The 24,608-nt window shown below is 34.4% G+C and overlaps 1 protein-coding gene across 5 annotated transcripts in view; it reads left to right on the forward strand.

Annotated features, from left to right (window-relative positions):
- Window positions 1-24,608, forward strand: part of LOC138698303 (cytochrome P450 4C1-like) — a 103,175-nt gene that overhangs the window by 51,867 nt on the left and 26,700 nt on the right. Inside the window, exons 1-6 of one of the 5 annotated variants that reach the window (XM_069824118.1) lie at window positions 3,023-3,129; window positions 12,147-12,377; window positions 14,289-14,395; window positions 19,214-19,304; window positions 19,626-19,811; window positions 23,887-23,956. The exons of 1 other annotated variant lie outside the window; for it this stretch is intronic. In XM_069824118.1, coding sequence (XP_069680219.1) covers window positions 12,206-12,377; window positions 14,289-14,395; window positions 19,214-19,304; window positions 19,626-19,811; window positions 23,887-23,956 — 626 coding nt within the window. In that variant the 5' untranslated portion in view covers window positions 3,023-3,129; window positions 12,147-12,205. Of the gene's footprint in view, window positions 1-3,022; window positions 3,130-3,174; window positions 3,268-7,105; window positions 7,277-12,124; window positions 12,378-14,288; window positions 14,396-19,213; window positions 19,305-19,625; window positions 19,812-23,886; window positions 23,957-24,608 lie in introns of those variants that run through there. 3 more of the 5 variants (XM_069824120.1, XM_069824119.1, XM_069824121.1) reach the window with 3 other exon arrangements.

Consider the following 24,608-nt stretch of genomic DNA (forward strand, 5'->3'; position numbering starts at 1 on the left):
AACAATAAGTTTTTGATTTGATGAATCTTTACAATTTTCTTGCCATGTGAAATCCATCCGTTCTTTCTGACGCACCCTGTACTACAGCGTGTTCACAATATCTGCGTTCGTTTCGTTTGTAACATTAGAAAATTCGATCATGTAACACCGTCACTAGAACTGTTGTCTTGGAGTCCACTTAAAGAAAGAAGATTCTTCAACTCTCTCTTATTACTATTTAAAATCATCCACACCTCCACACCCTCTTACCTAGCATCTCGTTTTGTTTACCTTTCACTACCTCGAACCGGGAACATGTACCTTCTCTCTATTCCTCTGCACAGAACATCCTTCTACTCATCATCTTTCACCGTATCTATTCCACGCCTCTCGAACTCTCTCCCTGATCATGTCAGAGACTGTCGGACAATATCAAAATTCAAATTTAAATTAAAAATCACGTGCTAGTTCATGGAATTGCTTGTTGAACACCTGTCAGGTTGCGCAACTTCGGAAACTTCGACATGACGACATATAGTAAATATTGTAATTATGCTGTTGTAAAATTGAGAATAATATGTAAAGCATTTATTATTATTATTATTTTTATTACTATTATTATTATTATTATTATTATTATTATTATTATTATTATTATTATCAGTATCATCATTGCTATCTCTGGTTTTCTTTTCTTTCTTTTTTTTTTCTTGTATTAGCTCGATTAGAGCTCTATAGTATACTTTTCACCCTGTTGACTCTCTATAGGGCTTTAATTTAATTTGTACTATTTTCATCAGCGTCTGTATTTATTTTTTGTACTTATATGTGCTATCTGGTAGGATGGAAGAGATGCCTTATGGCCTTAATCCTGTCATATTAAATCTATACATACTAATAATAAATCTGTAGCAGAAAATTTTCCGGTAATTTTCGATTTTCCAAAAATAATTGGTCCTAACATATGCAATTAACCACCCCTGAAACCGAAAATCGCTTTTTTGAAATTTTTGTTTGTATGTCTGTCTATCTCTCTGTCTGTCTGTCTGTCTGTCTGGATGTTTGTTACCTTTTCACGCGATAATGGCTGAACTGATTTCGATGAAAATTGGAATATAAATTAAGATCGTTGTAACTTAGATTACAGGCTATGTGGCATACAAAATACTTTATTTAAAAGGGGGGTTATAAGGTGGTCTGAATTAAATAAACCGAAATATTTCGCTTATTATTGATTTTCTGAAAAATGTTACATAACAAAAGTTTCTTTAAAAATGATTTTCGATAAGTTCTATTCCAGGCAAAATTTTGATATGACTGATATTTAAAGATATACAAGAGTTTTAAAATAACAATACAATACATTTCCACCGCCGCGCCGCCTCAGATTATAGCGTCGTTGTTCCGTAATTCCTATGTACAAAATATAACATTTTTCAGTAGGAAGAAAAACAAATTTATTCATTCATTCTATGGCAGTGGTACATAGGAGATCGTGAATTCTTACATTTTCGAAAGAAAGAAATATAATTACATATAGTAGATTGTATTATTTGCTGTATCACTATTTAAGTTATTTAATAGAGCAAAAATCTAAAAATCGATGTCACATAGGAGTTATTGCAGGAACGGCAACGATGGCTATAATGAAATGAAAACAAATGACTCCATCTATTTGAGGCGGCCTTGACGTTTATCAATATTAATATATTAATTTGTAGTTTCTCTAGAAGGATGTAATGTTACATAATGAAAACTGAGGTAAGATGAAAATAGATTTTTACGCACACAAAACTTGATATTCTGTAGAAATATTGTATAACTTGATTATTTCAACTTTATTTGGTCCACATAAAATACTCTAATTTCATACACTTAAGTTTCTATTTGTTCACAGAACATAATAGTTAAGAGTTTTGTCGTAAAGATGAGTATTTTTACCTGACCAAAAATACAGCTGCTCACTGGAGCCGAGTTATTTTAAAAGATGTCACGAAATGGCGTTCTTGCGCTCATAATTTACCCATATTCTTTTCCCGTGTTTCTTAAAGTAATATTTATGTAGGGTACATCATTTTTATTTGCATAAATAATGATATACAACCGAGCGAGTTGTCTCAGACGGTAGCGTTTGAGACACACATTCGGGAAGTCCCGGGTTCAAACCCCGTGGCCGGCCAAACTGACTGGGGTTTTTCATGGTTTCCCTTAGTCATAAAGGCAAATGCCAGACGTGAATAAAATAAACTTAACAAAAAAAAAAAAGATGCACAGTAAGGTTAACATAAAAATTATCTTCGTACACAATCAACTCTATTAATTTGGAGTGATTTATTAAAGGATGCATTCAAGACTAATTTATAAAAATGTTAAACGAATTATCCTTGCACAAAAAACCGATGTTCTCTGAACCAAATGACCATATTTTAATTATTTGCATGTAATAACAATTAAGAAACATGTTAAAGGAATTATCGTTGCACTAAATGAGTGGTCTCTTGACCAAAATGATCGCATTTTAATTATTTAAATACAATTTAAGTGACATATTTAACGATTTATCCTTCTATCAAACACGAATGTTCCCTGGACCAGATGTCCTAAGTTAATTATGTAATTACTTTATATTTATTTCTAAAAGTGCAGCGGAGCGCACGGGTACGGCTAGTATATATATATATATATATATATATATATATATATATATATATATATATATATATATATATCCAAAGTGAGACTGTCAAAAACCAAGAATTTTTACTGTAAACGGAAAAATTGAATTATCCAATAAGTTACCTTATTAGCCTCATACTGTTAGTTGTAATAGATTCAAAGCTTCCTTACATGAACGACTTGCTGTTAGCCCATTCTACGTAATTGAGAAATATTTCAATACTGTTGTTTGTTTATAAATTTAGTGTATTTTTATGGCTTTTATTGTTATTTTAACTTGTATCATATGACGTTATTATTGGTTGTTTGGGTATGTTATCTCTCTTCCAATGCTTTTGACAGTATGAATAAATCTAATCTAATCTAAAGATACTGGCAGTAGCTTACAATTTTGTAGTTGGACTTCGTGATCAGTGAAAACTACGAGTGCGTGCGTGCTGGTGGAGGTCATTTTTAACATCTGCTGTAAATAAGGTAAGAATTTTAAATATAAACCTTTCATGTGCACGGATAAGTTCTGTTTGGCGCAAACGGCAGTATAGATCTGGTTGTGACCACTGACCAGCGACTAACGTCAAAACTGTGGCACACGAACGGATAACATCATTATGTGTAGGTTATGATTGTATACAAGGTGTAAGGGATATAAGTGCCTTTATTTTAACTGATGATTTTATTCATGTCATAAGGAAGAAAAAATGTCCTTACAATTTTTTTCTAATTGCAATATTCAAGTAATTATTAAAGTTTACAATATTAGACATTTTTCAACGTTGATGGATGGTGAGGAGGGGGTGACTTACAAGTACACAGCACAGTTAAAGCGGATACAGACATATCGGTACAAAACAGAAGCTCTGTTCTAATGCAGGGGCGGACAGGGCAATTATTGATGTTGACATAAAACGAGCAGCAAATACAAACTTTCAATCTCATTAATAGAACATTATGTTAAATTTACATTTTATTTAACAATATTGCTTCATTTTTATTGCATGTCTAAAAAATAAACAATAATGCTTTACTACACAAAATGACAGCTATTTCAGGCTCATGACTTACAGTATGTAGACATCTGCTTACCTATTTGAAATAACAAGTTATTATGTAAAATAAGACCTAAAAATTAAACATAAATACTGGATAAATAGAGCAACAGGAAATATTGTTTTACACTTGTTTATTGTAGAGTTAATATTAAAAAAAAGTATTTTAAATATTTATGGTAGTAAATTGTGAAAAGAGCAGATAAATAAGGTTTAAAGTCTTAATGGTTATTACGATTGGTTTAAACATGAACTACAACCAGACTTAAGTGCAAGTTTGAACCAATAAATTATTGAGATTTGCGATAAATAAATTAGTTTAGGAAATTGTATATTTATTAGGTATATCTACTTTTGTATATTGATCTTTTTGTTAAATTATTAAGTTTTGTACTTTTGTGAACTAATATCAATAAATCTATCACATATTTACACAAAATGACACGAGATTTTTCTAATGGAAAATTTTACTCTCTTCCATTTTCGTAAAGCAGCATCATTTTTAAAGAAATTTCTGTTTGTGTGATTTTGGAAACGGGGTAAGCGACTCCCAGTTTCTAATCATCGTTGAGAACTGCTTTTGCGGAAAATCATGATTACTTGGAAACAATATTAAAGAAATACGGAAACTGAATTGATAAAGGAAAAGAGTTAAAACGCCAATTAGGTAACCTCTTTTGCGGAAAATATTGACGGTACTTCTTTCTTGCCTCAATTGAAATACGACGATTTTTACAATAAATTAATAACATATTATGATATTCCAGAATGACATTATAAGTTGTTTATCGACACCTGTGGAGTAACGGTCAGCAGCGCGTCTGGCCGCGAAACCAGGTGGCCCGGGTTCGAATCCCGGTCGGGGCAAGTTACCTGGTTGAGGTTTTTTCCGGGGTTTCCTCTCAATCCAATACGATCAAATGCTGGGTAACTTTCGGTGCTGGACCCCGGACTCATTTCACCGGCATTATAACCTTCATTTCATTCAGACGCTGAATAACCTAGATATTGATACAGCGTCGTAAAATAACCCAATAAAATTAAAAAAAAAAAACATTATACTGAACTACCATCAGCTCGGCAGGAGACCTATGGACTGGGAGCTTGATCTCAGCTGAGCTGTACATCTCTGCAGACTACTGTGAGCACATGAATCCTGCTAAACATGTTGCCACGTCCATCACGCCAGAATATTAACAGATTTAAGCATGCATTATTACTTAATTTGACGAAAACGTAATGGACTACACAAATATGTATTTAAACTAATATTAACATCTTTGCTAGTTGTATCTACTGATGTAATTATTTTCGTAATTTTACTAATGATATAAGCAGTGTAATGGAAAGAAAATAAGGAAAGAAATGTTTTTTTCTGCGAAAACTATCAAGTTTTGATTCTATGTTGTAAGGACATTTTTTGATCCTGCAGACCGTCTCCGACGACTGTGAAAAAGATACTCCTTACACCCTGTATATATAGAGCTTATATACCGTAAGTAATGTCATTAATTTTAAGGGATTTTTTTTTTTCGAACCAAAAAGTTAAATAAACTTTTATTTGGCTCGTTTTTCTTCCTTTCCGAGGTAAAAATTGTTCTATATTAAGCATTTCATAGCTGTTTACGGAAAGGCATTGATTTAATTCCCAATACGCTCTGTCAATTTAAGAGAACAGTGTATTATTATAATATGTGATTGAAAGAATTTTAGTTTTGTCCCTTAAATGTGCAGACATTTGATCCGGAAAAATAAATTTTTTTATGTCAAAAAGAGTTTTAAACTATTACATCTATTCGGATCAAATTTCTACACATTTAAAGGACGGATAAAATTAAAAGTATCATATTGACCTGGTCTCTTAAACTGAATGAGCATATTGGAGAATAAATCACTGGCTTTCGCAAAATACGCTATGAAATGTTTCACATAAAACAATTTTTATGTCTGAAACGAAGCAAAAAATGGAAAAACTGCATTAAACTTATTTGGTTGAAATAGGTCAAAGAATATTACCCTGAAATTAATGACATTACTTACGGTTCACTCTATGTATGTATGTATGTATGTATGTATGTATGTATGTATGTATGTATGTATGTATGTATGTATGTATGTATGTATGTATGTATGCATGTATGTATGTATATATATATAATAATTAGGCTCTCATGCAAAGTGTATTTAATATATCACACATGATATTCTCGTTAAACACACTACTTCAAGCATCAATTAGCGGCAATGGAAAATATATGCATTAAGTTAACAGATATATTGAAGTCTCGAAGAATATTTACCTTCATTCCTAGAAAAATGCTATTTATATATTGAAAGCATGAGTGTTCAATTTTCATTTGCTAACTCGTAGCTATAGAAATTACTATAATATCCAATCATCAGCTACTGGTAAACAAAATGAAGCCAAGTCTGCAAAAAATATAAATTCACAAAGTTACAATATCAAATATCAAATTCGGAGCACAAAAACATATTTTTATAGCATTTCAAAATTGTGAATTTATTTCATTCCATCATGTTATTGTGTTAGGTCCTTTAACGAAATCATTTACAAGAATGGTATCGCTAATTATTAACTAAAATGTTAACTCGCATTGAATCACACACAATGTCATTAAATAAGAGTTTAAAAATTCCCTCAAGAAAACTGTCATTGTCATAGCAGACCGACTGCTCTACACAGCATTACATAATACACTGCTTGGAGAAACAACGTTCTGTATTTATATGACATCAGTAGTTAAGCATATTGAAGTTCGAGTCAATTTAAAGTAGTAAAACTTGAGATGTGTGTCTTCATGGCCACTGTACTTATCTGGTACTTGAACTTCGAGAGATATAGTATGGAAAACAGGTGTGATTAGGTCCATTCGCAATATTTTTCTACAAAGCAAAACAGCCTCCACATAAAAATAGAAACGTATCTAGAAAGGCATCCCTTTTACACACCATGAAGTCGCTAGGGTAGCTTAGAGGTAGAGCTCCATGCTTTTAAGACCTTGGCTCTAGAATTAGATCGTAATGTTGGCACCACTCTCAGATTCGCCTTTTATCCCTGGGAAATATCCAGTATTCAATTTGGTAGGAGGCTGAGTGAAACTCGATGCTGTTCTGAAAGTTTGGCAACGAGGAAAATCCCTCTCAGCCCTAAACAGAACTTCGGACCTTCCATTCCGTAGTTAGTTCCTCTACCAACTTAGTTGCTCGGCCACTCCGCGATTGCATGCGGTAGAATAACATAAATTTGCAGTTCCGGTTGAAAAGAATTTCGTACATGCAATAAACGTGAAATTATTTATGAAATCATATCTCGCCCGTGGCGGAGTGGTTAGCCTCTCTGCCTTCCATAGTATATATTTAATTTATTTGTCCAATACTCTCGCCTCTACATTCCAAATGGTAATTCAAGAATGACATTGAACAACGGTCACATATATAATCTCGGCGGACTTCAGTTTATTGATTACAACACAGCACGCTGTTACAAGGTGAAGGTCTATCTTTCAAGTGCAAGAGATTTGGTAGACCGAATATTGCCCACAACTGAACATAAGGTACGGTATCTAAGTACTCTTGGATCCAGAAAGAAAAACAGAAACTTTATACATACAAGGTGCGTTTGAAAATTTCGGGGCCTGACACATACTGTAGATTCCAATGAAATGTCTTAACAATGTCGCCATTGTTAGCGGCCATTTTACGTTAGTTCATGAACGAAAATTCATAATTTTCTGTTGATTACATTTTGTGTAGTTTAATTTTGCAGTTAGTGCGCCGAACAGATTGGCAAAAATGGAAAATATCGAGCTTCGTGCTTTCATTAAGTTTTTCGTAAAGAAAGGAATGAGTTCAACAGAAATTAAAGCCGACATGGATGCTACAATGGGGGAATTCTCTCCAGGGTTTTCGCCTGTGAAGAAATGGATAGCATTATTGAAACATGATCGAGAGAGTGAGGAAAACGACCCCTGCAGTGGACGTCCAGTAACAGCAGCAAGTGAATAAATCGTAGAAAAATCCACGATGAATTACCATGCGAGAAATTAGCGATATTACGCGTATCTCAAATGAACGGTTACGCCATATCTTAGTAGGCATATATATTTTAGACATATCCAAGGTCTCCGGAAGGTGGGTTCCGCGTTTGTTAACACCGGAATAAAAGCTCGTCCGGTGTCAAATTTTGAGGGACTGTCTGGCTCGATTGGAGAAAAATACGCCCCATTTTTCAGGCGGTTTGTGACCACTATGAAACTTGGATCTACTACTACATACCAGAGAGAAATAGTCGAAACAATGAAACCAGAGTGATTCTCCGCCTCCATAGAAGACAAAAGCTGTTCATTCGGCTGGAAAATTCCTGGCATCCGTGTTCTGTGATTCTAAAGGGATAATCATGATTGAGTATCTAGCAAAGGGGGAACAACAACCGGAGCAGCGTCTCCTGCAGCAACTGTAAGAGAAAAATAGCGATAAGAGGTCGAATATAGCCAAGAAAAAAAGTGTTGTTTCATCACTACAATGTTCCTGATCACATGTCTGCAAACGAACTACGATTCGAATTGTTGATTCAACCCCATTTTCAGCAGATCTCACCCCCTCAGACTTTCTTTTCCCAAAGCTCAAAACTCACTTGGCTGGAAAGAAATTTTAGTCAAAAGAAGAGGTTATCGCAGTAGAGAAAACTCTTTTGCAGAACTCGAGGGATCTGTGTATAAAGGAGGTATAGCAGCATTGCAACATCGGTGGATCAAGTGTGTGAATCTCAGGGGGAATTATATTAAGAAATACAGATTGTTTCAGAATAATCCTAGTTTAACTTTTATGTCAGGCTATGAACTTTTCAAGGCCCCCTCGTTTCTGTTTACTTTTTACATCTTGTTTACACAACTTTTAACATTATATCACTTTGGAAAACGTGTTATATATCTTTCACGTGTCAAATTTATGTTACCTTGTTAATATGTTTCGACCTGTTATTGGTCATCTTCAGAACTGGTTGTTGCTGGTCTTGGAGCCTTTTGTTTTGTTTCCTGTGGGGGTGTGTTTGTGTAGTGTAATGTGGAGTCAAAGAGTGTATGTATTCTGATATTGAGCTTTTTGTTGATTTGTGTGTCTGTATATTTCGTATTGTTCTAGTGTGTTTAGTTTCTGGCTTTTTGGTTGGATGTGTAGAATTTCCATGTTGATATTTCTGTATGTGTGGTTAGCATTTGTGTTGTGTTCTGCATATGTGGAAGTGTTTTGTAATTTTTTTTATGGCTGAGATGTGTTTTTTGTAACGTGTTTGAAATGATCTGCCTGTCTGTCCTATGTAGAAGTTGTTGCAGGTGTTACATTTGATTTGTATACGTCTGCGTGGTTGTATTTGTTTGCTTGTGTTGCATGTCTGTTGAGATGTTTTTGTAGAATACATAGCACAAGAAAATGGATACAACGCCAACATAATAGACAACACAATACGAAAGACAAAACATAATCGCAAAGAAGATAATAATACAACACAAACACAAGAACACAAAACATACATCACACTAATATATGAAAACAAAAACACACACTAGATTGCAACCTCATTCAAGAAATTAAATTACAACATGATATAGGGTAAACATTGGAATTTCGTGACAATTTCATGAAAATTAATTTAAAATGCAAATCTGCAAATATATCCTTATTCCAATTTTTTCATCTATAAGACTATAATTTGCTATACAAATTTGGACACATAAAAGATTGGACACGACTCAGTCGAGCTTGAAGTCTCTTGAGAGTTGCCAAATACGCGTCAGAATTAATTATGGTTCCTTGTGGCACGATGTTCACAAGCAAGAGTCCTTCTGAATCGAAAAACACAGTAGCCATAACTTTTCCTGCCGAAGGTGCACTTTTGAATTTATATTTCTTTGGTGAATTTGCATGATGCCACTTCATTGTCTGCCTCTGTCAACGGTCCAAAATGGTGGAGCCATGTTTCATCTTCTGTCACAATTCTTGCAAGTAAGTCATCTACCACTTATCATTGGCACTTAGCATGATAACAAATCAAACAGAAGCTACACTGAAGCCATTGCGTCCCCCCTTTTTTTTTTGTTATCACATCTTGTCTTCAGATTTCTAAAATTCGTATTGTAATACAATTTTTAAAATAGTATATAATGTAACGCTTAATGCTCAACAAAATTTCACCTCAAACAGCTAAAATTGCTATCATTAAAGCTAAGCCTATATGGCGACTACAGCTGTATCTAAAATTCCAAAAACATTTCCTAAAATTTCATTAAGATATAATAGATCAATGTACCAAATATCATATGCTTATCTTTAGTAATAAGCCTGTAATGTAATTACAAACATCCACAAAATTTGTACGCCTGAAAAGTCGACGCTAACTTGTTCTTTCCAAACATAAAAGCTCACTGAAGCAGCTACAATAGTCACACAAAGCATAGCTGTATGTTTCTGGAAACCGGACACCATATGCAATCTCTTGGAGGAAATTTGAATCTCGTAACACCATTAGTTAGTTCACGAACGAGCAAAGAAAATGTATCACGAAATAACCACTACCACGCAATTACCAATGTTTACCCTAAAGAACAAATAATACTCTACATAAAAAATTTAACACATGAAATATATACTCGTATAATACGTTTACTTTTATTGAAGTCAACTGCAGTATACAGATTATGAAGGCTACAACTGGTTATGAAAAGAGTGAAAATTGTGGCAATACATTGAAGTATTAGTAGTTTTATTAGTGTTATTAGCGATAGTGGATAGGGTTGTCAACTCTTTTCAAGAAAATACGAGAGAATAAGAATCGCTAAAATTTCACACAGAAACTTGACAAATTATTCAGTACAGTTACTAAAGATAACTTTATTCTATACTTTGGCAGCTGGGCTTAAATTAAGATTATTTTAGAGAAATTTTTTTCTCGCATAATAGTTGAAGTGGACTGCAGTTTCCAGCTCTAATTTGATTAGATGTATCGTGCTCCTGTTTCGAATATCTATCCAATTATTGTTATGACGTGAAACATCCTGTTTGTATAGGCATTAATGTCACTGATCAACAATCATTTTGCGCCAGGCATAAAACTAACAAATTCTTACTAATTTCGATCTCCTGAATTCAAAAATAACAAGTAAACAGTTGCATCAGTTCGGTTTTCGAGATGCACAAAATAATTCATTTTCTATGCATTTTATTTTTAAAAACTCACCCTATTTCGTGTGTAACTATTTTGTTTTACAAATATGACGACCCATTATGTGAAAACAATATAAGTATAAGTAGGCCATCATGTTAGAAGCATTTGTAGAAACGGAAACGGGGTTGGTAGGATGAAGAGAAAATTGAGAATGTGGAACATTTAAAGAACCATGTCACTGAAGTCTGTGCTAAAGTCACCCCGCAAATGCTAGAAAATATTTTATCCACATTTTCAATTTTGTCTTCATATTTCAAGCTCTTTATGTAACCCTAAAAGAAAAAGAATCAAGGGGTGTTAAATCTGGAGACCTGGCCGGCCAATCTACTGGTCCACTCAGACCAATCCAATATCCAGAGAACTGTTCGTTCAGTCTGCTGCAACATTTCTGTGACTTAACCTACCAGAATGAAGAACGATAACTATTCTTTCCTCTTTCGATAATGCAATCACGAAAATCAAGAAATTTGTTACAGGAAAGCTTCAAATTATCACCACAATACATTGAAACTGTCACAGGTTAACCAAACAGTAAAGCAGGAAAAGTTAATTACCATAATTGCATAAAAATACCTTTTCCAAAGCCTCCTTTGTACTGTACCATGTTACAAAACATCTGTAGATGCCGTAACTAATGTTTGTGTCATTATGACAGTTATCTTTAAATAACTTGAAAACGATTAGAGATATCTCAAAATGGATTGCACCATTGTTTTTCTCAGAAAAAAATTACATTATTTTGAGTACCTACATGACCCCTTTCCATTTACAATTTCACAGTTGCATTCAAAATAGCGGCTTTTCAGATAGATGAGAGCTAGAATCGAATGTGTCACTGGTAGAGCATTTGGTCTTACAAATAATTGTAACACCAATAGTAATCGAAAACAAGCATATGGAAGATATTTATAAGGTTCCAGATTTTTTATGCACCCTATATTTAATCAGCCGAGTTTGATTTCTGGTTACTGCCACAGAGAGCCAAAGTAAGTCATTATCCCTATAAATCAAATTAAATATCATATTCAGAGGTCAAGAAATTTGAGAGACAGATGAGTGTCACGGATAGCCAAAGTAAAAGTCATGCATTATCCCTAGGAGTCAAATTCAAAATCACGTTCAGAGACCGAGGATTTTGGGAGACTGGGATTTTATCGTGTCACTAAACTAAACTTCTTCCAAGATCTTTGTGATTTGTTTCACAGGTAACTGCTGGCTGAATTTGAAGTAAGATCCTGCAAGATTGTCCTCTATTGAATTTATAATGGAGCCCACAACACTGCTGCTAGTCGCTGTCCTTCTCTTAGGATTGTTGCTTTTTTGGAGACGAGACCCAGAGGCGAGGCATATAAGGGAAATGATGGACAAACTTCCTGGGCCACCAGTTTATCCAATCCTGGGAACACTCCTACCATATATATTCTACAAGCCTGAAGGTATAGTGCACGATTAAAGAGCAATGGTAATTTTACAAGTGGTAATTGGCGTTATTTTTGGCAGAAAGAGTAAAACAGTATAGTAAGAGCAACACAGGCAGAAACAATGGCAGTTGAAAAAGTATTAAAACACAAGTGCTGTAACGATAAAATAGGAGTAACACTATTGCCCGAATTTCCATGCACTATCAAATCTTGAAATTTCAATGCACTATCATATGACTAAACATGCACACTGAAGCGAAAAAAAAACAATAAAAATATGCTTTATCAAAAATGAGTTAGCCAGCGGTGTAGCTCTGTCTGCTAAGGCACTTGTCTTCCAATTCAGATTTGCGCTCGGGCGCGAGTTCGATTCCCGCTTGGGCTGATTATCTGGTTGGGTTTTATCTAAGGATTTCCCCACCATAAGGCGAACGTCAGGTAATCTAAGGCGAATTCTCTATCTCATCTTGCTTAATACCATCTAGCTATCATCAATACCATCGACGCTAAGTAACCTAGTAGTTGATACAGCATCGTTAAAAATAACTGAAGAAATTGAGTTCTACATTATGTTACATTTTTATTTTACTTTGAAACAACGTCCCACAAATAATTTCTCAAAATTTTCTTCACTTAAGCTGATGTGTTTGTGTGAAGCACATTCAACACAGAACATTATCTTTCTACGTAGAGAAAGTAACAGGTGCATACTTAAACGAAAAAATTTGTGGCAAAGTGAGGTGGAATTTTAAGCCTTTGGCATTTCAGCAAGACCAAGACCTCATCGGTAACCGAAACCAAGACCTTCCGACTTTGCAGTGTTATGGCTTAATCGCGATGCAATCGCGCGCCAAAAATGCAAAATTACTTACATATTTATCATAACAATCACAATAAACTACATCACCGTCCTCCTTCAAAAATTCCTTACCCTGAAGCTATTTTGAAACAAGATCCCCTCTTGCAGTTCTAACAGGAGCTTTAGCAACACTTCATAATTCGACACAAAAATATACGAGTAAACTGTAGTTTGCAAGCATGCTGCTTCTGCCTTCTTTTCTTTCAATATTTTTGATCTCCTGCTTGCAACGAGCGAGAGTTCGTGGTTGGCAATTCCATGAGGCCTATAACAAAGAAGACTTTAGTGAGAAGTCCAAATATTAGTTGTCAGGTAGCATGCCACGAAACCTTATTACCTGCAGTTTTCTTTTATTTTGTTCTCAATAAACAAATAACGAGGAAACGTGAGATTCTATGAAGCAACATTCATAGAAGGCACTATTATGCAAGTTAACATAATATATATGCACTAAAGCCAGGAAAAGGATATAATATGCAATATAAAAGTCTACATATATGCTATCAAATCCAAAAACCTTCAAAATATGCATTATTCATGAATTTACTACCAAAAACTGTCAAAATATGCAAAGATGCACACAAAAAGTACGGTTATTTGTAATCAAAAAGTCATACAATGAATATTTGCAAAGTTTGATAAAATTATAACCAGTTTATATGAAAACATACATTTGCATTCAAATCCAGGTTAAAATCACAAACAGTAACAAAGCCAGTTACGAAAAAACATTAGCAGTAATACAAGCATCTTCGGAAGTAATGCCTGAAGAAATAAAAACATGAACATTGGCAATAACAGCAACTTTAGTGGGAAAAATGCTATCAGCAAAAACGACATCAAGAATCATCTCTACCATCTCAGCTCCTACTTATATTCCTTCTTTTTTACCTCCGTTTACTAATTTCGTCCTCATGGTTCAGATTCTTTTGATATGTTCCACCTGGAAATTTTTCTGCCCCCATCTTAGTGATACCTCTTCAAATTAACACAAATATCTATGACTAAAATAAAACATTTAGTAGCAGGTGTATTGATAATTTCGTGAACGTGAATATCTGTTGCAGATTACTGGGATTTAGGTGTAAGGTTTCTAAATGAATACAAGCCCTTGGTAAAGGTTTGGCTTGGACCTGTACCAGCGGTCGGTGTAACGGATCCTACTTTTGTGGAGGTCAGTATTTATACAAGTGCAACCTACAATTAAAAATGTATATATTTACGTTCATGTTACTGGAGAATTTTTTTAAAATGCTGTTAACCTCACATTCCAAACATACTAGATATCCTGTGACGATGTACCAGACTCTTGATTTAGCAGTTTTTCCCTTAAGGTCACTCGTCATACACAATCTTTCGAATCCCTGTTAGACTTAATTGAATCACCAGTTTGAATAGGGGAGTAACTCCAAAAAGATCATTTCTCAGAAACAACATAAACTTTCTAAATTTGTTGTTTACTTCTTTATGGAATTTCACCTCAAATAGAAAACGTCGACTTTTATGTTTAGAATCATATCGAGCTATTAGAAAAATAAGAGATAGGCCTACATAATTTAACCAGTCACACCGGTCATAAACAGGTGGATTTATGCTCTTCTTCAAACTGTCGGACAATCTATTATGTAATGGAACACAAAAATTAAGGACAACAAAGTCAAATTAAATTTCAACTGTTTTAATCCTTATTTGAATGAACTGATGGGAGAATATGAATAAAATTAATATAAAAGAATAACAAACGAAAGCAGGAAAGGTACTTCAGAAACACTGACATAATTTCACTGATTTCTACCCTCGACATCACTAAGTCGTTCATCACATAAAGTAGGCCAAGAATTCATCAACTCTTCGTAGAACGTTTTCTTATCACCTGGGATATAAGCAACCATTTTTTTTTATTTTATACATTTATGTATTGTTAGCTACACAGACTGTCATCTTCGCCATCTATTCATAGAAGTAATAACTGAAGAAGCTACACTTAAACGAACAACTTATCGATCACTATCGATTAGTAAAGGTCAAGTATCTTTGAACATCAGTGTACATACTAATGATTCCTCATATTTTTAAAACTGACGCCAAGAAAAAATGGTGCCCAGTTCTATTAAATTGTTCATTCACCGGTGTACTCTCTTTGACTCGGAAAATGGTCGCTCTCCTGCAGCGTGAGAGATCCAAGATTGAAGTCAGGTCGTAGCAGCGACGTATCTGTATGTCATGGAACGACATATTCCCTACGCAGCCTTTACTATTTAGCAACAGAGTTCTTTCTTCTTCGGGTTTCGAAACTCTCTATGTAAAACGCAAGCGTTGAACACAGGGTACACGATGATTCCCGAGCTGTACTCGGGTGTGGGAGCAGCGACCAACTTCCGTGTCGAAGTCTTTCATATATTCCACCAAATTTAATTTCACAATTTTAAGAAATTTATATTGAATTTTGAATTTAAATGCAAATTAAAAAGATCATTGAAGTCTTTATATGAAGAAAGGCACAAGAGTTGCACTTTTATTTTGGAAGTAAATAAATGAGTACAGTAAGAAAAGTGTTGCTTATATTGCAGAACATGAAAATTTTTGTTAGTCTTTCATTTAGCTTATGTTTCTATTCAATATCTCTGTAACATTCTATATGAGTATTAATTGATATCTTAAACTTTAAATATATCAGTTCATTATTGATGTATAGACTATGTGCCCTTCTTCCGGCAAATCTCTCAATTACAAACTAACATGAAACCCCTATAACCAATAACTCTTAACGTAATTTTCATCAAAATTTCAATTTGTACGTTAATGTTATATTTGTAAAACGCTTATTGCTCTAGATATTTTTCACTTATTCTTCACTTGTATTCATATTTGCCAGCCGTAAGTTGAAACACCAAGGTAGTGAAAAAACATTAGTTATTTAGGAATCGAATATAATTGCTCACTCTCTGTAAGGAGTAAACGTTTAGAGACCTTTGTCTCCAAAATTAGACCTACATCTGACAATAGCATTATAATAAGTAGTGAGAGTAGTACAGGGACATCATTTTATTTTTACTTCAATTTTTATTGTACCTGAGTTTTTGAATGTACTTCCCTCCCACCCCTTCTACTAGTAAACTTCCAATCGTCCTCCAAACAGAACCAAGGCCGCCTCACGGTGATACTAAACAGTACTGAGTTAGTGAGTATAGTACGTTCCATAAATATATTCGCGTTTTTCAGTGACGAAATAGTTTTCAATATTGAATCATATCTTCGTACAGGTTCTGTCGTCCGTTTGCCTACGTCGCATGCCGATTTTCCCCACCTACTTCTGTTCGCCCCTCTGTAAAGGCTAATGGCTGGGCAGTCTTAGCTCTTTTCTGAAAACATTAATTTCTGTTAGGAATTGGGCGTCTACGTAATAATATACAATTGTTAAAAATAACTTAAATAAAAGGACCTCCTTCCTTTCTACGACTCTGAGACGTAACTACTTGGATGGAAAATAGATAGCATGTCTAAGCAATTTTATCTTTTAGGATCGGGCAGAATTGAAGATTGAATTTACAGTACGTCAGGTAATCTTTTATAGATGAGGTGCATAATTATTTCCACATCAGTTACTGGTATCATTATCTTATTCAGTTTTGTGTGTAAAATTGTAGTGTGCTTTGTAAATTTGTAGTGTATTTTGTAACTCAGTTTTACTCCTGGTTGAGTGTTAGGGAAGGCCGTATGGCCTTAACTCTGCCAGGTTAAATATATCATTATTATTATTATTATTATTATTATTATTATTATTATTATTATTATTATTATAGTACGAAGGACGAAACTGCTAATTGGAATTAGGTACAATAGTCTATAGTGCGATAATATGCACAAAAGAACTGAAGCCTGTATCGAAATGAACAGCCACCATTTTCAAAAATGTGTTTAAATATTCATATTACAATTATTTTACAATTTAACTTCATTCTCTGAATTATACGCTAATGTGCTATAGACAGTATAATATACACTGCATAATGAATATGTCCGAATGGATAGCTCAGTTCATGAGTAAAAACACTCATTGTTAATACTGTACTGTATTTTGATTAAATAAAAATGTAATGAAAATTATCAAACTCAAAGTCGCGATATTTCCTAGTTTACGTAAATGGATGAACTACTTTCCTTCCTTCCTATACCTAGTAAAGAGATTTGTTTGTATTTTACGCCAGTATCATCGAACTCCAGTCGTGGAAGGGGTAGCAAAGGTATAGCCAGGTTAATATTAGAAATGCTAGTAAAAATAAAATGATGTCTCTGTATATATAAGTAATGCGAACCATGCATTTTGGAGATATTTCCTGAAATCCCGCGACTTCTGCAAAAAAAAAAAAAAAAAAAGAAAGTCTTCTGTTCGTTGGCTTCCGGTACAGATCATATTCTACCACAAGCACTTAAACTAATACATAGGTCTGTGGGTATCCTCCCAAACAAAATGATATGTTTACGTTTTGAATCTATATGTCTCTACTCAGTCTGCAATCAAAATTCTTGTTACCCCTAAAATTATAGTTGACAATGAAAAATTAATAATAAGTCAGAAACTCAGACTTCATTATTATTCAAATTAATTCATTAGTAAATTGCTCTTTTTTAAATGCATAAAATGTACTTCAAGAGTAAATGAATGTTATTTACATCCGATTCAAGATAAACGTAGTTTTCCCCAACTTCTTCCTAGATTTTATCTAGCGATATTTCACTTCGGATCATTACATCACCATTCATTCATCCATAGTGTTATACCATGGGCAGGTCTTTCCCTGCATACCCAGCATTCTCCAATCTTTCCTATTTTCTGTAATCCTCTTTGTCTCCTCATATGATCGATATATCTTAATGTCGTCTATCATCTGATATTTTCTTCTGCCCCGAACTCTTCTCCCGTTCACCATTACTTCAAGTAGGCAGTTTCTTCTCAGTCAGTGACCCAACCAATTCCTTTTCCCTCTTCCTGATCAGTTCCTTCACCCGCTCTATCCAACACAGATTCATTTCTTATTCTCTCTGTCCACTTCACACTCTCCATTCTTATCAATATCCACATTTCAAATGCTCCTATTTCCTTCTCTTCACTTCGTCGTAATGTCCATCTCTCTGCTCCATACAATATCACACTCCATACAAAGCACTTCACTAGCGTCTTCCTTAGTTTCTTTTCCAGAGATCCACAGAAGATGCTCCTTTTTCTATTAAAAGCTCCCTTGGCCTTTGCTATGCTGCTTTTGACTTCCTGGCAGCAACTCATGTTACTACTCACAGCACAGACCAAGAATTTGAAGCTGTCCACTTGCTTTACTGTCTCATTTAGAATTCGCAAATTTATCTTCTTTATTTTTCTTTCTATAACCACGGTCTTCGTCTTATTTGCATTATATATCTTCATCTCATATTGCTCACAGCTGTCATTTAGCTCCAGTAGTATATTCCTTTGTGTCATCTCACCTTCTGCTAACAATGCCATATCATCAGAAAATCTTATGCACTTTATTATTCTTACTCCTACCATCACTCGTCCCATGTTCTGAAAACAGTTGTTCACTAAATCCTTCAAGTAGATGTGGAACAGGATAGGTAATATAGGGCATCATTGACGTACTCCTCTCCCTATTTCACTTCCTCCTCAAATTTCTTCTCCTATCCTGACTTTGGCTCGTTATTCCAAATAGAGATTACTAAACAGCCTTCTCTCTTTCCAATCTACACCAATTTTCTTTAGGATCCTCATCAGTTTATTGCAATCCACTCTGTTAAAAATCTTACATTATCGATGACGATTGATATGGGCGGAATATTGTCTGTGTGAGGTACAATCAATTACTTAAATTACATTTGCAAACTCTTAAAATACAATTTCTGTTTTCTTCATCGAAAAAATGCTTTATATTACACTCTGCTACAATTATATTACTTAATGAGAATAATATTTATATAACCATCAGTTTTTTGTTTTCAGACAATTCTAAATAACACGAAGATGATAGAAAAAGGTCACGTGTACAAGCTTCTGGATGCTTGGCTTGGAACAGGTTTACTCACATCTACAGGTACAAGTTTACCACTAGTACTCGAATCTTTAGGTTTTTATAAAGATTATTTAAGACTTTCACAGCATTTTATAATGGTAATAATCTTTGTTTTTAAATAAAATTCAATTTTAGTAAATTCTCAACTAAAGAGAATTTTAAAATACCCAAGAATTACCTTTAATCGAAATTAAATCCTAATTTTAACCGAGAAATTCACCATAATTGCCATGACACATTTGAATTTCTTCCACATATTTAGAATTTACGATTCTTGCAAATAGTAGCAATATAACTATTTCAATTCAGTTTAAAAACATATTATATCTTTGACATACACAGGGCAGAAATGGCACTCACACAGGAAGATTATCACACCCTCCTTTCACTTCAAGATACTGGAAAAATTCATGCCAGTATTTGCCGACAACTGCGATATTCTGGTAAACAAACTCAAGAAGGAAGTTGGACGAGAAGTCTTCGACGTTTACCCGTATATCTGTGCCTGCAGTCTGGATATTATCTGTGGTAAGTGTCTTAAGTTACATCACAATCTTTTATATTTAATAAAGAATAACACTGTGTACAGTCTACGAAGAGAGTTATGTTGCAAAAATAGGAGCTCCAGAACAGATTACATAGGGAAATATGTTCCGTTCCCAACAGCCTCGCTTTGATCGTACGTCAGCCTTTGTCAGTAAATGAACAGTTCTGCTACAACTCATTATGCTTTAAGACATGATTAAGTAATATTATCGTATAAAATCTAAATGTAACATAGTCTTAAGAGAATCTATTTAGGTATATATTAGTTGTAACAGTAACTTACATTTAGCTGCTACAAAATTAGAACATAAATGCAATTTCACTATAATATATTTAATTCATATATAAACGAAATCATAGATAAAATTTCAAAATCTGTTCACTGTTCCCGACAATAATAATTCTAAGTGAAGAATATATAATGTGAAATGATCCACACAAATGTAATATTTTTGATCCTCCGATGCCAGGAGCTTGTTCTCGAAGTCGGTAAGTCGCACAGTAGTCCACACTTCACGAGATGATCTCTACGAGGGGGGATGGTCCTTGCGGGGTAAGAGACGAGGTAAGGAAATGTACAATAACTTAGCGCGTCTGAAAGAGCAGGTAGATGAGGGCGGTCCATTGACTGGCTGGGACAAAGTTCAGTGACACTCGACCTGAAAACGTTGGTTTTGCAAACTATGCAAGCATTTTAGTTACTGTTGAGATTTTATTATATGATGTTGGTGTTTTGAATACTGTGGATAACAAGTGTAGTTTACATTAAAACATTCTTAAGTCAGAGTTTAATTTCTTAAGTTAACTTAAAGATCGTGTCAGTTTGGCTGCATTACGCTTTAATTAGGCAATTATATTAAATTAGTAATTTAGTTAGACAATGAGTTACGAATTTGTTTAGTCAGTGAAATATTTAGTTAAGTAAGTAGTTTTAAAGCGAAGTAGAGTTCTGTTTGATTTCAATAGTGTCACATATCAGTTATCATAATGTTTACAAAGTGTAAAAATGGAAAAACTTTGCATAGTGAAGCACGACAAAGTATACCGAATGTAATAAAGATGTGTGATGAAGAAGCAAGGCAGAAGAGATTATTGTGTCCTTTGATGAATGCTACAGAAAGGGTTGCTAAATACCCAGGTGTTTATTTATTTTTTGTAATTTAATACTAATTTCATTTACACTAACTTAATATTCTCATAATGTCAATATTAAATTACTGAAACTTACAATAACTTCAGTTAACCACGGGCGTGACTTCGAGAGGGGAACAAATGTAAAACTTTAGTTAGCTCAAAAGTATACATGAAGCTTTAATATTTCATTTAAATAACATGCACCATTATACTCGTAAAAATTTTAATTTCTATATATAAACAAATCTTAATAAATTAAATAATTAAATTAATAAAATAAATTATTATTATTATTAATTACTATATTGTAAACCAAACATATAATATTTACATTGACTGGTATAGTATAACACTGTCACTGAATAATTGCTTTCCGTAATCAACTTAATTATAGATATTAAATGTATAATATGTAGCCTGTATGAATTAATAATCCGGATACAAAGATAATGTTTTACTGAGGGAAAATGTTTTCACTGTAGTTGATAGCGAAAGTTTAGAGCACACAAACCCGGTTCTGTCTCGATGTTTGGTTGTGAGAGTGGGGGAAAACCTTGCATTCCTTGCTCGGATCATCTCGTGAAATGTGGACAGTACGCTGTATTGAACCTTCGAACTAGAGAACTAACCTTCTACCCGATTCCCTCTCTCTCGTTATCCTGCCCCCCCACAACACACATGAGAGCAAGCCGATTTTACCCAGACACTCCCGTTACCCACACCTCCCTCACACGCAAATCGTATTTTGCTTTCATAACTCTTCCCGCATCGAAGCCTCAGGACGAATTTCTAAAATTTATATCAATTTCTATCACGACTCCCCCGTTACTCCTACTACAGAACTAGGAGGGAACCACAGTTATACTTCTCTTGTTATTTCTGTAATGAACAAATGTTACTTTAAAACAGTCTTCCCATAGTTTCGTACAGCCATCTTGTCATGTCTCTCCCGTTTCCCCACCCCACCACGACTATACGTCGGAGAGGAACGACGAAAGGAGACCGGCGTACGACATGCAATTGCTTTATATTTATTTCTAACAAGTGCAGCGAAGCGCACGGATATGGCTAGTAGAAGATAAAATAGTGTTGTAAACATAATGAACCTTCATGATCCGTAATCGAAAATACAACAAACAACGGTATATCAGCACCATGTTTTTGTCGATTTGGAGCTGCAGCAGCTGACATTGCATTTAGCACAAGACAGCACTATTCAGTGTGAAAGAAATAAGGGGGTGTGTTCGGGAATGTGAATGATTAAATTTTTAATTTACGTTGCAAGTTTTAGCTTAAAGTATGTAGTTATTTTATCATAATATTGGACGGAATACAGAAACTCGTATGTGCATGTTAATGACTAAATATCATTAGATAAAAAAATGAGAATTTGCGTTTTTTTATGAATATTAAAGAAGACTTTTTACAAAAAATGGGTCTGAACGGATCAACGAAACTTTGATTATGCTTTATAATAATCTTAAAACTTAAAAACATTCAGATGTTAGGTGCGGTAACCTGTGGGTTTGTAAATAATTATATACCATTCTTTATAAATCTGTCAACAGTTGCAGATCTTGCGAGTGAGGTGTACTTGAAGTTATTATATTATTATCATAATTATTATATTCAATTTTGCAGATCTGTAGACGTTTTAAGTTCGTTCTCATTATTTAATAATTCCTGCATGTAATTTATCCACATAATATCGAAATACTAATTTCTTTCAGGCGAGATTATGTCGCGCAGAAGAAAAAGTGATTTGCCTCTTATAACCAGAATGAAAATTTTAAAGTTCTACGGAAAAAGGACATTACATGAACGATGTGATTGTATACAGAAAAAAAAAATTAGCTAACAGGACTGCAGTGTTGCTATTTTTAAATTATGGTGATCGGTTTGAAATTAATTTCAAACCTTATTCTGCACGAACACTCATGTACTGCAAAATAATTTATTAATATCGCAGGCCTATATTGCAGATTTAATTAAATTTCACATTATACAGAGTGTTAAAAATGTATCCAAAATTTTAGGAGGTGCTAGTATGCATCAAAACAAGAAAAAAAGTCTAATAAATATGAGTGCTACAACACATACTTTCTGAGATCTGAACACTTGTTCATAGGAGGTGTTCAATGTGACGTGCATTCATGGCAATGCATTTCTCTGCCCTTCGGCGTAAGGAATCACGCACTCTTTGAAATTTGTTTAATACGTTAATAAGAAAGTTCTGATAACGAGACCCAGTTAATCTCTGTGGTAACACGTATAGCCCTTAATCTATCGCCAATAACGCCTGCCCATACGTTGATTTAGAATCGGTGCTGATGTCTTGTTTTCTTCAGCTGAATGGGAATTTTCATCAGTCCCCACATGCTGATTACGAAAATTCACATCAACATCTCTACTGAACCCTGCTCTTATCCGCAACCAAACTTTTCTTTTCAGTATAGCTTCCGAAGTATCAGTATTCCATGCCAGGGTTGTCAACTAAGGTATGATTATCTGGTAGCCTGCTGTATTGTAGGTAAGAGAAATGCATTGCCATAAATGGACGTCATATTGAGTACCTCCTATGAACAAGTGTTCAGATCTCAGAAAGTATGTGTTGTAGGACCCATGTTTATTAGACATTTTTTTCTTGTTTTGATGCATACTATCACCTCCTAAAATATTGGGTACTTTTTAACACCCTGTATACTAAATGTTTTGTTGCGAAACAAAAAGCTGCATTTGCTGTGCTCCCGGCTTTATAGGCCTATGATATAATCTTGCCTATCAATTATTATTAATTCTCAGGCAGCGAATAAATTGAGGTATGCATTTGTTAGCTACCAGAAAGTGAGTATGACGACATATTTGTTCCTTCCAATTGTACCATTCACATTGAAGAAATTGTTTCCATTTTGCTTATTCACAGAATCAGCCATGGGAACTTCTGTAAATGCCCAGAAATTTGGAGATTCAGATTATATTAACGCTGTGTACAAGTAAGTATATCACATCTGTTAGTATGATCAATGCTTTTTCTTGAAAATGTTCATAATTTTATAGATATCTAAAAGGAGAAAAGTTTGGGGAATATATGTTGTCTTTAGTTTATTGATTCCAATAGCCAAAATGAAAATTGGTCCGAATATAAAAAATTACACCTCTTAAAATTTAGATATTACGAACATAAATACAGTCGTCGCCCTCGGTAGCGCAGTTGGTATAGCGCTGGCCTTCTATGCTCGAGGTTGCGGGTTCGATCCCGGCCGAGGTCGATGGCATTTAAGTGTGTTTAAATGCGACAGGCTCATGTCAGTAGATTTACTGGCATGTAAAAGAACTCCTGCGGGACAAAAATTCCGGCACACCGGCGACGATGATATAACCTCTGCAGTTGCGAGCGTCGTTAAACAAACCATAATTTAATTTTTAAATAGAGTCCGACACAACAAATATTCCCGATGTTTCTGTCGGTCAACCAGCGGATGTTCCCCCACCTCCCACGTTCCCGTCGCTGCTTGCATCGGCGAACTTACAGTGCTTCGGGGCATTAAAACTTGCGTACTATGTTATATTAACAATTTTCCTTATTCACCCTCCATGCAATAATGTAACTTTTATTTCTACTTTTACCCACTACCAGACAATAAT

This window comes from Periplaneta americana, chromosome 4, assembly GCF_040183065.1.
Source record: "Periplaneta americana isolate PAMFEO1 chromosome 4, P.americana_PAMFEO1_priV1, whole genome shotgun sequence".
NCBI lineage: Eukaryota > Metazoa > Arthropoda > Insecta > Blattodea > Blattidae > Periplaneta > Periplaneta americana.